This window comes from Camelus dromedarius, chromosome Y (assembly GCF_036321535.1).
Source record: "Camelus dromedarius isolate mCamDro1 chromosome Y, mCamDro1.pat, whole genome shotgun sequence".
NCBI classification, from domain to species: domain Eukaryota; kingdom Metazoa; phylum Chordata; class Mammalia; order Artiodactyla; family Camelidae; genus Camelus; species Camelus dromedarius.
Window position 1 is genome coordinate 13775213 of NC_087473.1, and position 16371 is coordinate 13791583.

General features: G+C 43.9%; 1 protein-coding gene and 1 non-coding gene across 9 annotated transcripts in view; one reads left to right on the forward strand and one right to left on the reverse strand.

The window, feature by feature from the left end:
- Positions 1 to 7355: 7355 nt before the first annotated feature.
- LOC105106319 (centriole and centriolar satellite protein OFD1) overlaps positions 7356 to 16371 on the reverse strand; it is a 45348-nt gene continuing 36332 nt past the window's right edge. For all 8 annotated transcript variants that reach the window (XM_064483521.1, XM_064483523.1, XM_064483520.1 and 5 more), the window contains 4 exons: positions 9259 to 9416; positions 8366 to 8524; positions 7785 to 7852; positions 7356 to 7499 (listed from right to left, as the gene is read on the reverse strand). In XM_064483521.1, the coding sequence (XP_064339591.1) occupies positions 7457 to 7499; positions 7785 to 7852; positions 8366 to 8524; positions 9259 to 9416 (428 nt within the window). In that variant the 3' untranslated portion in view covers positions 7356 to 7456. The remainder of the gene's footprint in view (positions 7500 to 7784; positions 7853 to 8365; positions 8525 to 9258; positions 9417 to 16371) is intronic.
- On the forward strand, positions 14930 to 15005 carry TRNAN-AUU (transfer RNA asparagine (anticodon AUU)). The gene is given in 2 exon segments: positions 14930 to 14966; positions 14970 to 15005. It is a non-coding gene; the product is annotated as a tRNA-Asn (tRNA).

A 16371-nucleotide genomic window follows, 5' to 3' on the forward strand; every position in this document is an offset into this window, starting at 1 on the left:
CGCCCCGCCGCCGAAACCGCTCGTGCTGCGCCTGTGTCCGTCACGTGGCGCCTTAGCCTGCGCCTGCCCAGTGTGTGCTCTTGCTCTGCTTTTCAAAATGAGGCTTAGTGGCATTTTGGCCAGAAGAAGGAGGCTCACCACCTCTCAGATGGCGTTTGCCATCTGAACAATCACGGTTTTGGCATCTCCTAAGGAGGATGCTGTCTGTCGCTAAATACAGCCGATTCGAGTGGGAAGAGGCTGGCTCCCGGAGGTTCCCGTGCGTGCCCTGTGATCGATGGCCCTGCCCTGCCTAGGAACCTCCTCTGCCATTAAGGAGAAACTCTCACGATGATGACGGATACTTAGGCAGCATTACAGTTTGTAAGAGTTTTCGAACAGTACATCATCCAATTTGGTCATTTCAGCTCTTAGCTTTGTGCTATGAAGGAAGAAGCTCTTAGCCTTCCCTGTAAAGGGAAGTATAACACATATAGAGGAGGTACTGAGGAAACGCAACAGGAAAGCGAATAATTGAGCAAGAAGAGTAAGGAGTCAAAAGGCACTCAAACTCACGTTGGATGTAAAATTAGAAATTTCATTCTGGTAATGGGAGCAGAGCTTTGCCAAATTGCTAAGGCTTCTGGGAAGGTCTAACGATGGCAAAGACCCAATTCTGGACAATCACATTCTAAATCTCTGGCTCTATGCTGCAGTTTCTGTGTTTTTAAACTTAGGCAACATCTTGACCACAGCACAGAAGAATGATAATTTTGAATATTACTACCACTTCATAGTGTCTTTTTCTGCTTTGAATATAAGATTTAAAAATTCCTGCTGTATTTGTATCTCTAGTCTCTCCAAAGGCTCAGGTATTTGCTACTAGAACACATCTTTGGTTTTGTCTTAGGGAGTAGTGTGAAAGTAAGAGTCACTTAATTTCTGTTAAAACGCAATTTATTCACAATTCATCCATTCAAGCAGGTGAGGGATTTTCACACTAGAATGTGAGATGAGGTTGTGTTTGGTTCTGGGGTTGCTGCTCTGGGTGTTCATTTCCTTTGATGGGCAAAGAGAAAGACTCGTACCAGGGCTGGTGAGTTGCAGTGCTGAGAGGGCTGAATCTTGGGGACAGCCACCAGCTACAAGTTGCCTGCCTTTATTGGAGGTGGTCGCCATGATGTCTTCCACAAATGTAGTCTTAGATCCTTACTCAGGAGTGAGGTGAAGGGGCTTCAGGAGAAGGGAGGGAGCACGCATCTCCAGGAGGATGGAGATGGTCCAGAAAGCAGAGTCAATGCCAAGAATGGCAAATGAGGTGAATGGAAAGGGAACGAATGATGCTTTATCACCTGGAGCTGCATGGCCATGAGGAGACTCTGTCCTTGGGGACTGAGTGGGAGGTGGACTTGGGAAAAAAATTTCCATAGAGTGTGACAGTTTCAGAGGAATTACAGTTGACACTTGAACAACACAGGTTTGAACTGCATGGGTCCACTTATGCATGGATTTTTTCTTTCCTCTGAATACCTATTACATGATCCAAGGTTGGTCGGATTTGAAGATTTGGAACCATGTCTACAGAGGGTCAACTGTAAAGGTATATTCAGATTTTCAACTGCTGGTGCTCAGTGCCCCGAGCCTCCATGCTGTTCAAGGATCAATTGTAGTTTGACTGACTATGGAAACATCTTAGTGATAAATGACTCCCCACTAAGGAGTCATTCTGAGGCCAGGAGAAACCTAAAATATAATTCTGAAAGTTGAAAGGAATACACGTTTGGCTAACTTTACTGATAGCTATGTGACTCTGATAAGGATATGTAGGTGGATCATTGGAAAACTTGGTGAGTTCCCAACTGACTGAACAATCAGAGTCATGTAACAGGATAGTGACCAGCCTCTGGTATGCTGCAGGTGCGTGAAGAAGCTTGGTTGAATGAATGAACGAACCAACCATCCAGTCACCCGACCAGGAGGATGTCCATAGTGGCCCTCAAAGGAGTCTCTCACCTTGGTCTTGTTGTGGTTAACACTTCCATCAGCTATTGAGATCACAGGATCACATGAAGAAAATAAGGCAAATTTATGGTACTTGGAGACTGTGATGTTATAGTTTGTAATAAGAAACATATATTTGGCCTTTGTCCTATTTCTAGCACAGAGCTCCTGAAACCTTGGGAAATTTCCTGTGATGGGTAGTGATTAAGTGTCTTTTGTTAATGAAGGGACTTTTGGAACCTAAGGATGGGGGCTGGTTGTCAGTGTAGTTGGCCACGTGATTAGAGGTTCTCGCACTCCCACCCTGACTCCCTTTCCTCCTTTGTCCTCCACCCTTCATGTCTGGGGAGGGGAGAGGGGCTGTACACTGAGTTCAGTTACCAATGACCAGTCATTTAATCAGTCATGCCTACGTAATGAAGCCTCCATAAAAAACCCACAAGGACCGCGTTTGGAAAGCTACTGGCTGGTGAACATGTGGAAATGAGCTGGGAGCTCTGTGTCCTTCCCCAGACCTTGCCCTCTGCATCTCTTCCTTGGGCCTTTGATTTGTAGAATCATATTTTAGGTTTCTCCTGGCCTTTAATATTCTTTTTATAATAAACCCAGTAATCTAGTCAGTAAAATATTTCAATGAGTTCTGTGAGACACTAGCAAGTTAATCATACCCAAGGAGGGGGTCATTGGAAGCTCCATGTATAGCTGGTCTGAAGCACAGGGGACAACCTGGATTTGAGATCGGTGTCTGAAGTGGGCGGGGGGCAGTGTTGTGAGATGCAAAGAATAATTTCCAGCTCTGGGAGACATTTCCCACCCTCTTCAATCTACATACTCATGTTATTTTCTGGCCAAAAATGTACACATATCTCAGAAATGTTGTAAATGTTATGTCTGTTTTCTGTCTGTCTGCGAACCATTTCTCTATCATGTTTTCTTCTGATTCAAGTCATTTCTCATACACACCAATGAGGTTTTGAGGCTGCTTCTAAAGTGATACAATGGTAACTTGTAGAATTGTCACACTAACGGTCAGTCCAAGGAAAAGAAAATGATCAAGTTGCGAATGAGGCAAAAGCGATGAATTGTCTGTAGTTTTTCAAGGTGAAAAGGAGATCAAACTGTCAGTTGGAGAATTTGTGACGATTTTGTCCAATAATTTTGATTTTGTGACTGTGATACAAAACGAGAGTTGGCCTTAAATTTAGAATGTCTTTCATATTCTGCCTTCTCATTTCTACTAACACTTAAAAGTACTATTCTTGTTTTTTTTAATTTAGTAAGGCTTTATAAATTCAAGTACTGTCAAGGAACTGTATTTGTTACTGTGTAATAACCTCTAATGAAAAGAATATGAAAAAGATATATATATATAACACAAATTGTAAATTAACAATAGTTCAATAAAAATACTATTCTTAAGTAATAGCTCCCCTAAATTATTCTATTCTGCCAGTTCTATAATTGGATAATTTTGCTTTTGACTGAATGATTATACTTTCTCAATGAAAATCAGTATTAACAAAGCTAATCACAAATGTCCCCTTTTGCGCTGAATTGACTTTTGTTTTGGTACCATTTCTCTCTTGAAGCACTGCTGAGGGAGGACACGCCTGTCACAAAACAGTTGCCACCTTCCTATCTGAATGCACCTAAGCCGTCTTTGCACAAATGTTTTAAGACCATCCTGTTTGGTCACATCATCAGGTTCTCCTGTGCAGGTCAGCTGCATCACAAATGAATCTGTTTCTGCAAGTCTGAAATTTTAGGCTGCCATTCTTCTCAGTCTCCTTGCCATGAGACAATGAGATCAACTGTGGCCATAATTAAAGGGGATGGTTGATGGTGGGTGTGGTCTCCTAGGCCGATGGGCAAAGTGAAAAATGAGATGTAAAAATAAAAGAAAATGTTGAAACAGGCTAAACTGGTTTTCACAGTCTTTTCTGGTTTAACAGGACCAGGGGTATTGAATTATCCAAAACTAATGCATTAAAAGATCAGGTTGTTAGAGGCTTTTGATTCAGGATCTTATACTTTTTAAAAAAAATGTTGAGCACCAAAACCGAGACATTTGTTTTTTCTGGAGGGGGTGGCCTCCAACTTATCTTTATATGTTCTTCTAAAATGGGTGTTCAACCCAAACAACTAGCAGACTGTGTTCTCTGTCTCAGGGAGCCCTTCACCCTGTGCTTACCAATGGGCATCCCTGCATTTGTCTATAATTTTTTTAATTGTGGTATAATTGACATATAATACTCTATTAGTTTCAAGTATACCACATAGTGATCCAACATCTGTATACACAGCAAAATGGTCATCACAATAAGGCTAGTTAACATCTGTCACCTTACAAAGCAAATGCAATATTATTGTATTTCACATGCTGTACATGATATCCTCATGACTAACATATCTGTAACTGGAAGGCTGTACTTCTTAATCTCCTTCACCCATTTCGCCCCCTCAATTCCCCTTCCCTCTGGCAACCACCATTCTGTTCTCTGTATCATTCAGTCTGGGTTTTGTTTATTTTGTTTCGTTTGTTATTTAGATTCCACATATAAGTAAAATTGTATGCTATTTGTCTTTCTCAGTCTGACTGTTTTTCACTTAGCATACGTGGATGAACCCTGAGGGATCCACTGAATTTTGATAAATCTTTTAAATAGGGACAATGCAGGTAAATGGGTCCAACAAATGCTTAAAAAAATGGTGCAGAAATTAGTGATGCTTGGAAACACAAGGCTTATGACCATGATAAAGGATTCTGTGCTTAGATAGGTTGACATTGGTCCAGTAGTATCTGGGTAAGCAAGAAGACTTGTGAAACTGACAATCAAAATCATTATTGGTACAGTAGCCTTTCTGCTGAACATTCAGAATGCTCTCGAAAACCGCCTTTTGACTTTGAGTGAGGAGTTGTAAGTAATAAAGCTCCATATTAAAGTAACCACATCCGACAAGAAAAAGCCACTCGATTTTGATTTTTCATTCTAAGGAGCCACCAAAACGTCAGCCAGATATACTTGTAGCATATTATGCTTATTTTTAAATAAGGATGGGTCCTTTTTTATGAATTGGGCTTGAGCTAAAGTTTCCCTTGCCATTATGTAACTTAGCTGTAGATCAAGAAATTGGTTCTGTTACTGAATTGCTACACTGCTATTGTTAAATCTGTATTTGGGCTCTATTCCCCCTTAAGTACTTTTTCTCACCTTTTTGATATATATATATTTTCAAGTCAATCTACCTGGCTCGCTAGAGGTTGTGCAAAAGACACGCATTGTTATTAAAGTGTAGTTGATTCACAATGTTGTGTTAGTTTCTCGTGTACAGCATAGTGATTCAGTTATATAAATATCTATTCTTCCTCAGATTCTCTTCCATTATAGGCTATTGCAAGATATTGAATATAGTTCCCTGTGCTGTACAGTAGGTCCTTGTTGTTTTTCTATGTGATATATAGTAGTATGTATCTGTTCATTGCAAACTCCTAATTTATCCTTCGCCCCTCTTTCCCCCTTGGTAACCCTAAATTTGTTTTCTATCTCTGTGAGTCTACTTCTGTTTTGTAAATAAGTTCGCTTGTAGCCTTTTTTTAAGATTCCACGTATCAGTGTTATCATGTGATGCTTGTCTTTCTCAGGACATAGCGAAAAAAGAAAAAGCAAATGGAGACCACGGGAAGTCCTTTGGCTAGATCCTGCCAGGTCTTGGGGGGAAATGAAGAAAACAAACTGATGCCGGGTAAGGGGGACCCGTGGGAAAGAGTGAGCAGCTTAGGCGAAGACCTGCGCTCTGCCGAGAGAACAGGCGCCGGGGCCGACCGGCTGGGTCACGTGGTGGGAGGGGGCTGTCTCCTCTCTCCCGCGCGGCCCCTGCTCTGATGTCACAGATCTGTTCTTTCCTGGGAGAATTAATTAGCATTCATCGCGCGAAGTTGGCGAGGAGAGAGGAGCGCGCCGGGGCGCGCGCAGGAGAGCGAGAGCGCAGCCCGGTGGGGGCGCGGGGCCCCGGGGAGCCGCATCGGGACGCGGGCAGCGGCGCGCGCGCGGGGAGCCTGTTTTATAACCGGGATCCTCGGTGACGTACGGCTGCCGGCTCCTTGGCAGCTGTCTCTCTGGACCAGTAGGCAGAGGGAGATCGACGCCGCCGAGACTTTCGCAACTTGGAAGGGACTGTAATCTTCTGTAGTGAAGAACAGCAGCTCTCAGTCACGCGGGCGTAAATAAGAGCCGGGGGGGAGTCCAAAAGAAAAGGCAGAGGAGGGGGATAAGTGTGTGCTGGGGGAGCGGGCAAAGGCATTTTTGGTGCATGGTATGAAGCCAGCCATGGAAACTGCCGCCGAGGAAAATACTGAACAAAGCCAAGAGAGAAAAGGTACCCAGGGCTCTGACAATAGCCTGTTTAAACCTTTCCACTGGGGGGGCGGAAAAGGGGGTGGCGGGGTTTGTGCCTCTTGTCAGGTAAGCTTGAAACCATCCCGATGGCCTGGCCTCGCTTTCAGGGAGGCTTGCTTCTGGAGGCAGATGTGAATAGAGCAGCCCTTCCTCAACCCATTCCCGGTCCCCATCTCTCTCCCGAACATGGTCTGGCACAGAAGGATGTCCGCAGTCTGTCACCTTGGGGAGCAGGATTGGGGAAGCTGTCTTTTCTAATTACTATAATGAGTCATAACTGAGGTCCCAGGCTCTGCACGCTATGTTCCCGGGACACGGACTGCATTGTTTTGTGCTAATGCCCAGGGGAAACGGGAGGGGCACATGCATTAAATATGCTTTGGTTCCGCTGATGCTATAGAGATTTCAGACATTCTCTAATTTTCTTATTTAATACGAATGCTATTTCCATGTATCGGACCCTGACTGACACTAGTAACTGTTTGCAGTTGGAGCCTGAGAGAGGGGATGTCAGCTCTGTAGCCTGGTGCTGATGGAAAGGGGTCGAGGGTCTTCTGCTATTTATGATTTGGAGATGTGGGGAAGGAAAATCCAGAAAAAGATGTCAAAAGTAAAGACCAGAGGTGGCATCATACTATTTCTAGAACCTAAGATAGAAAAACCTATGTCTTGATTTTCAGGGACTATCAGGAGAGTGCTGGGGAAGACGGCCTCTTGTTTGACCAGTGGTCGCCCAACCCTGCAGAGGAAGGAACACTGCTGAAACTTCCAAAACTGCAGGCCTAGAGCTTGACCCATAAAATCAGTTTTCAAGTAAATATAACCTAAGACAAAAATGGGGGAAAAAAAAAAATAGCAGCTCTTTCTAGCGTAATGGAAGGCCTAAGAATGAGAACTCTGTAAAGGTGTCACGTGACTAGATTATTTTTCACTTACACACTATAGCACCAACTACAGTTATGGAAAAAAAAATCACACTGGATTGCAAGTGAATTTTTATTGACAATTTTGTCTTATTACAGAGAACTCACAGGTCTTTAGTTACTTTATCTGTCTACGAAGCTGGGCAGCAAACGTGATTACCAGAAGTCATCTGGTTCCTCCTGAGAGAAACCTGTGAAACTACATGAAAGAAAGACAAAATTTAAACATTTGTTAACTGCTTGTCAAACTTATTCAGGGATCTTTACGTTTTTCCTTCCCTGTGGGGTTTCTGGCCTTGCTTCGTCTTTTTATGGGTAGCAATTTCACAAGCTAAAAAAATGCAGATTTTTTTTTTGGAAGGTAGTCCTTTTGACTGATTCTGTTTCTTACAGGCAGACTCAAGTATCCGAACGTCTCCCCGGCTAGGAAAAGCAGCGGTATGATCATGGTTTGTGTAAGAACACAATGCTGGGGACACCGTACCTTTCATCTTTGTCACTAGATGGCAGCGTGTCCACTTGGGAGTCCTCTCTGACCAGCTTTTTTGAACTCTGACACAAAGCGGGGAAAAGAAGAATTCTGTAATTAGATACGTATTAATTCTATTTTTGAAATACACATGTAATTTAAAAGTCTAAAAAAGCAGTGACTTTTAAATATGATGTTTATGAAAAACATCAGAATTCACTACTTGGAATGTATTCTCAATACCTGTGGTACTGCAGACATATAAAATATTAGTGTCTCAAATAGTACTAATGAATTTGTTATTCATTCACAGGGCTTTCATTATACTTACTTCTTGTTCTTAAAATAAGAGACACTCCAACTTTTATCAACTTTGACAAAATCTCTTCAATTTTTTACCGAAGCAAAAGTGAGGACATTTTGTCAGGAGTGTAAGATATTTAAAAAGCTTGAAGCTCCCTCTGACCTTTGGAGTTGCTATGGTTTTTACCTTTTTGTCTGCAATGGAGAAGGCATATTCTTACTCCAAGGTTGTCAAATAAAGCACAGAAGCCCTTGGCAGCCCCACCCCAGACACCGGCCCACGGCACTGGCACCTTATCTGCCGCGTCCTGGCCTTGATCCTGCTGGAGGATTTTCATGTACTTCTCTAAAGGACTTCCACCACCACCAGACTTAGATTTCTCTTTCATTTCTTGAATACTCATTTCGATTTCTTTTTCCATTTCCATCTTCAATGATTCTTCAATTATCCTCTGAAATAGATGGGTACCAAAATAAGAAATACACAATTCCATGTTTTAAATGTCTAAAATGAACAGTAATTTAATTCCTGATCCTTTAAGTACAACCTAAATGTACAACTCATTACTTTTTAAAAAATTGATGTCATTGCTACCATCAAAGGGGCACAAACATGTCATCTCAATGAAGGGAGGGATTAATTTGCATCAAGTGTCCTGTGCTTTAGACCCAGTTAACCAGAAGTCCAAGGACCATCCGGATGGAAGATTAATATACATAGGACTCAGTCGGCGTGTGATGTGGCCAGAGTAATCCGTCTGGACCCGACTCAGGACGCAGACGGCCGACAGAGCACCAGAGGACAGAGGAGGGCAGGCGACCCTGGGAGCCATGTGCCCTGGGTTCCTCTAGTCCCAGCTAGCTGGTCTTGGGCAGGGGTTAGGGGATAGAGATGGGGTCTCTTCTTCCAACCTCATTTACAGTGAGAGGTCCTCCTTGTTCCCAGCTCATTTTCAAGACCAAATGAGTATGCACGCAAACGGGCTTGCCAAGCTACCCGAGCCAGGAAACACGAGGTCCGCGTGACCCACAGCCACGCTCAGGGCTCCTCAGCCAAGGCTTGTCAGCTCCCCGCCACTCCCAGGACTTCGGGACCCACAAAGGACTCACTTCCCGGAGAGCAAGGCACCTGCTGCAGGTGCGTCAGGAGAAGCTAGGACAGAGAACTCACTGGGCTCGGCATTACCCTTTCCTGATCCAGTCTCTCCAGCTCCCGCCGCTCCCTTTCCAAAGCCTCCTGTCGCTCGCTCTGCGTCCTCTCTTCTTCCTGCCTTCGTTCTTTCGCTTGCTGTTCCCAAAGTTTTTCTTCTTCCTTCAGTTCTCCAATTTGTTTCTGATCTACCCCTAGTGGGACATCAAACATAGTCATAAATAATCAGGAGTAGCTTCCAGCATCAGATTTTTCAAACAAATGTGGGACCGGCCGGCAGGGGCCTCGCCAAGCCTCAGGGAGACACTGAGATGCCCAGCTAAGATGACCTGCTCTGAGTGGCTGCTCCACCTTCACGGCCTTCGAGCCCCCAGACCACACCCGCCCCCCACCTCACCAAGATGAATTCAGGTCATCTGAGCCACGACGTTGTCCACTGTCCCCCTCTCCGGTCACGTCTCCTCCTCCTGCTCACCCATCTCCTCCCACCTCCATCCTTTCCAAGGCAAGCCCTGCATTTCTACTCTGCATGCGGTTCCAAGCCCCCTCCACCCTTACAGTGCTGAAGCTACTGTCAGTCCCCATTTACTGACACAGAACTCTGGTCACTCTCCACCCCTTATTCCCAGAAGGACGCCCAAGTCTCTCCTGGCCAGAACAGAACATGACCACCACCCTCCCCGGCTGCTCTAGCCACCCTGCCGTCACCCTGCTCCCTCCAGGCTGACCCCCCTCCTCGGGGTTTCAGCTACCTCCTCTTCCTGATCGTTCCCACACCTCTTCTCTAGTCCCGATCTCCCCCCTAGCCTTACCTCCCGTGTCTAATGGGGTCCCTGCCATCAGCACATGGACATCCCACAGCGCTGGCTTCACACCTGAGGTTATCGTTCCTGTCCCTTTAATCATGCTCGTCCTACACTATGTCCTCTCAGCCACCAGCTTGCAGAGCCCATCCCCTCCTCCTGCTGCTGCTGCAATCAAGGTCCTTATCACCATCACCCTGGATGGTGGAAGTTACAGCGTCCACGCTCTCCCTGACATCAGTCTCACCACCTGCAAGTGCTCACCCTAGGCCAGCACCAGTCACTTCCTGAAGAGAAGGCCTGGATTTGCTGGGCACTGCCCCTGCTCCGGTGGAGTTCCAACCCACGGCAGCCCAGGCTCTGCCCATCTGCCTTTCCCTTTCCAGACTGACTTCTTCTATCACCATCACTTTTGCCTGTGAAACACCCTACGTGTGCCAGCACACTCACTGGTCCCTGGCTTCAGCTGCTCCTCCTTGCTCCTGCCCTCACTTCCACTCTCTCCCGAACCTGGCTGGCTCCCTTCCTCCCATGTCTCCTGCAAAACCCGACCTCCTGCACAGGCTCCCACTCGGATGCACCTCCGCTCCACGGGCCTCCTGTTCCCGACACTGACAAGCAGCTTCTCCGGCGCCATATTCCCATAGTATTTTGCACCTGCCTTCTCAAAAACCCCGTGTATGTGTTTTCTATTCCTGCCGGTGAGGCCCATGCTTTAGTTATCTGTCTGCTCCTGGAGCTCACAGCAGTAGTCCCGGCAATTCACAGGCTTCATTACATTTCAGTCCCGCTGATGAGTATGCTGACCTTCCTCCTCCAGCTCTGGCCTACAACCTAAGCTTTTCCCCTCAAACAATGCTGAGAAACAGACAAATTCAGAGGTTCCCCAGAGGACTCTGAACCTCTGTGCTGTCCCCAGTTCTAAGTCACCAGCAGAACTGCGTTGGTTTCTCTAACAGGAGCCAAGCTCACAATCTTCTCTCTCTCGTGACCCCGGCCATGGCCTCCAGTACCAGAGGAGGCAGCGGCTCGTTGCCCCGGGCAGAAACTCGTTGCCCCGGGCAGAAACGCAACGTCTGCCTGCCCTGCTGGGGGAGAGGGGTCACTCCTAGACGGTGCCACTTTCTCACCTGCAATAGCGGTCTCAGATTGGAATGCAGTTTGGGTGCCATTTTAAGAAGTTGAAGAAAGAAAATATCTGCAAACGATGTGACTAACAAATGCTTAATTTCCAGACTACACGAACAGCTCCTACAACTCAGTAACAAAAACCCCACAAACAACCCAAACACAAAACGGGCAGAAGACCTGAACAGACATTTCTCCAGTGAAGACATCCAGATGGCCAACAGGCACATGAAAAGATGCTCAACATTGCTAATTATCAGAGAAGTGCAAATCAAACCCATAATGAAATATCACCTCACTCCAGTCCAAATGGCCATCATTAAAATGTCCACAAATGATAAATGCTGGAAGGGGTGTGGAGAAAAGGGAGCCCTCCTACACTGCTGGTGGGAATGTAATTTGATGCAGCCACTGTGGAAAACAGTATGGAGGTTCCTTAAAACTAGAACTAGAACTAGCATGTGATCCAGCAATCCCGCTCCTGGGTATATATCTGGAGAAAACTAACTGGAAAAGATACACGCACCCCAATGTCTATAGCAGCATTTATAATAGCCAAGACATAGAGACAATCTAAATGTCCATTGACAGATATCTGGATAAGGAAGTTCTGGTATATATATATCATGGAATACTACTCAGCCATGAGAAGAATGAAATAATGCCATTTGCAACAACATGGATGGACCTGGAGATTATCAAACTAACTGAAGTAAGCCAGACAAAAATGACAAATATCATATATGTGGAATCTAAAAAAAAATGACACAAATGAAAATATTTATGAAACAAACAGGCTCACAGACATAGAAAACAAACCTATGGTTACCAAAGGGGAAAGCAGGGGAGGGATAAAGTAGGAGTTTGGGATTAGCAGATACACACTACTACATACAAAACAGACAAACGATAAGATCCTACTATATAGCCCAGGGAACTATAGTCAATACCTTGTAATAACCTATAATGAAAACAATATGAAAAATAATACATGTATAACCAAATCAGCTTGTTTTACACCAGAAATTAACACAACATTGTAAATCAACTATACTTCAAAAAAACCTTAATCCTCAACAAAATACTAGCAAATCTACTCCAACAATGCATTAAAAGGATCACACACCATGATCCCGTGGGATTTATCCCAGGGATGCAGGGGTTCTTCACTATCCGCCAATCAATGTGATACACCACATTAACAAACTGAAGAATAAAAACCATGTGATCAACTCAACAGATGCAGAAAAAGCTTTTGATAAAATTCAACATCTATATATGATAAAAACTTTCCAGAAAGTTGGCATAGACAAAACATACCCCATCGTAATAAAGGCCATATATGACAAACCCAAAGCTAACATCATTCTTAAGCTGAAAGCATTCCTCTAAGATCAGGAAAAAGACAAGGATGACCACTCTCACCACTTTTATTCAACATAGTTTTGGAAGTCCTAGCCATAGCCATCAGAGAAGAAATAAAAGGAATCCAAATTGGAAACAAAGAAGTAAAACTGCCACTGTTTGCAGGTGACATGATACTGTACAAAGAAAACCCTAAAGAAGTGACCAAAAAACTACTAGAACTCAATGAATTTGGTAAAGTTGCAGAATACACAATTAATATACAGAAATCAGTTGCATTTCTATACTCTAATAAAATAACAGAAAAAGAAATTAAGGACACAATCCCCATTTACCAACACACCGGAAAGAATAAAATACCTAGGAATAAACCTACCCAAGGAGGCAAAAGACCTGTATGCCGAAAACTGTAAGACACTGAATGGAGGAAACTGAAGACAACATAAACAAATGGAAAGATATACTGTGTTCTTGGATTGGAAGAATCAATATTGTTAAAATGGCCATACTACCCAAGGTGATATACATATTCAATGCAATCCCTATCAAATTACCAATGACATTTTTCATAGACCTGGTACAAAAAATGATAAAATTTGTATGGGAATACAAAAGAACCTGAATAGCCTAAGCAATCTTGAAAAAGGAGGATGGAGCTGGGGGAATCATGCTCCCTGAATTCAGACTATATTACAAAGCTACAGTAATCAAAACAGTATGGTATTGGCACAAAAACAGACACATAGATCAATGGAGCAGGATAGAAAGTCCAGAAATAAACCCACGCACTTAAGGTCAATTAATCTACGACAAAGGCAGCAAGAATACACAATGGACAAAAGACAGTCTCTTCAATAAGTGGTGCTGGGAAAACTGGACAGCTACCTGTAAAAGACTGAAATTAGAACATTCCCTAACACTGTATACAAAAGTAAACTAAAAATGGATTAAAGTCTTAAATGTAAGACGAGATACTATAAAATTCCTAGAGGAAAACATAGACAGAACACTCTTTGACATAAATCACAGCAATATATTTTTTGAACCAGCTGTTGGAATAATGGAAATAAAAGCAAAAGTAAACCAATGGGATCTAATTAAACTTAAAAGCTTTTGCACAGCTAAAGATACCATCAACAAAATGAAAAGACAACCTACAGAATGGGAGAAAATATTTGCAAATGATGTGACTGACAAAGGACTAATTTCCAAAATACATAAACAGCTCACACACTTTAATATCAAAAAACAAGCAACTTAATCAGAAAATGGGCGGAAGACCTAAACTGACATCTCTCCAAAGACAGACAGACAGATGGCCAACAAGCACAAGAAAAGATGCTCAACATCACTAATTGTTAGAGAAATGCAAATCAAAACTACAATGAGATACCACTTCACACCAGCCAGAATCGCCATCATTAAAAAGTCTACAAACTATACATGCTGGAGAAGGTGTGAAGAAAAAGGAACCCTCCTACACTACTGGTGGGAATGTAAATTGGTGCAGCCACTATGGAAAACAGTATGGAGATTCCTTAAAAAAACTAAAAATAGACTTACCATATGATCCAGCAATCCCACTCCAGGGCAGATACCCGGAGAAGAATATAATTTGAAAAGATACATGCATCCCAATGTTCATAGCAGCACTATTTACAACAGCCAACATATGGAAACAACCCAAATGTCCATCAACAGATGACTGGATAAAGAAATTGTGGTATATACATACAATGGAATACTACTTGGCCATAAAAAAGAATAAAACAATGCCATCTGCAGCAACATGGATGGACGTGGAGATCGTCATTCTAAGTGACGTAAGCCAGAAAGAGAAAGAAAAATACCATATGATATCACTTATATCTGTAATTTCAAAAAAAGGACACAAAGGAACTAGTTATTATTTATAACTTAGATGATTGATTTCTTGAGTATGTATAAGCACATTTGACTGTCCTTCATGATTGGATTACTGCATCCTGTCGATTCTTATTTTCTGGTTGGCTTTATTCCTTTGTTAACTATGTAATTTTAAAAGGCTAAAGCTCTAAACTGTTCTTAGAAACAATGAAGAGTACATGTATGTAGATTTTCCAACAGTTTTATGTTGCAATGAGTTGCTTTTTCTAGAATAAACTTTGTTAAAAAAAAAATAAAGAAGGAAGAAAAAAAGACAGCCTCTTTGCTGTGGGGTATACTTTGTGGCTGCACAGTGGCATACAGAAGCTCTTTGGATGAAAGAGGAAAAAAGTGCTTCCATAGGGCACCTCAGAGATACCAAGTTTCAGCCTTTTCATTTCCCTCTGCAGCCAGATGAAGAGGTGAAATGATAAAGATCGAAGAATTTTTCAACAATCAAAGTGTAACTACACTATTTCATCATCATTTTAAAAGTCATTATTGGGGGAAGGTGTAGCTCAGTGGTAAAGCACATGCTTATTAGCATGCATGAAGTCCTGGGTTCAATCCCCAGTACCTCCATTAAAATAAATATATAAACAAACTTAATTACCTCCCTCTCCCCCCCAAGACAGTTGGACTACATATTTTTTTTAAAAGCCATTATTATCACGTACAGCACATCTCAGAGGCAGAACACCTATCTACTCGGCTGGCTTCCCTTATTCTATCATTTTCATTCCCTACTCCAGTCTCTGCTGGATGGCTGCCCATCAGGTCCGCTCTTCGGTGGCCACTGTCCCTTCTCAGTCCCCATCCCGTTGGAGGTCCCTGGTGATGGCTTCCTGCCTGTCCAACTCTCCACTAGAAGGCCCAGGCAGCAGGGGCTTGGGTCGTTCCCTGCTGGGTGCCCAGCCCCCACAAAAGTGCCTGGCACAGAAAAAGCCCTTGATCAAGTCGCGCCAAATGAGTGCTTTCCAGAATGATTTACTCTGAAGTCAGCAAAATCAACCCTCTCACAACCCTGCTTCGGTCAGCAACTCCTCACTTGCCTGAGTGCTGCGACTGAAAGTAAGGAGCTGCTCCCAAGAGGCTCTGCATGGGTTTAGGGGCGGTGTCCTCCCAGGGCTCGGAAAGGGCCAGTAGGCGGTTTTACTTGAAGCGTTTACAAGGCTTCCACACTCTGGTCCAAGGAGGAGAGGACCCGGCCGGTGGCTGAGCCCCAGGACGAAGCTCGCACCCCCCCCTCAATGCACAGGCGCAGGGCGCGGGGAGTCTGGAGCGGGGGGGGGGGGGGAGGGGAGGAAGCGGGCCAGCCTGGAGAAGTCTGAGCACCACTCTTCCACCACCGTCCTCAGCTTTTCTAAAGATGGAAATATAAGGGTTTAACTGTCCTAACTTTTTAAGGCACAAAGGAAGCAAACAGAAAGAGAAATAATGTTAAATATTATTAATGAACGAATACATTTTGTTAGTAGTTCAAAGAAAATCCTACTTGGATAGTGACAGGCGACAGGCCTGGTGGGCACAGAGGCTGCGGCCCCATCCGTGTGAGGCATGTCGCCCTCAGGGTGGAGGCCACCCACCTCAAACTGCCTGAGCACGTTCCCTGCATCTACGATGGCACAAACAAGTGTCCCCTGAGTCCTTAGCAGCAGCAGCAGCAGCAAGACAAGGGAGTGGGGGCTAACTCATGGTGGGGCACTTAAGCTTCAGCCAAAGCAAGTGGGCTGGCCCTTTCCTTACAGGATTCTAGAAGTTACCATCACCACTTGCCAATCTATCTGCTTTTGAAAGTTTTCTTTATGAGATTCATTGACAAGTTTGATCTGCTACCCAGTGGGAAAATCAATTCAGTGACAGAAGAATACACCTGGCTTGCTGATCATCATTTGAATTCGATTTAAATATCCATGATTTAAGAAAGTTAACTAAGTTGGCTGCAAGG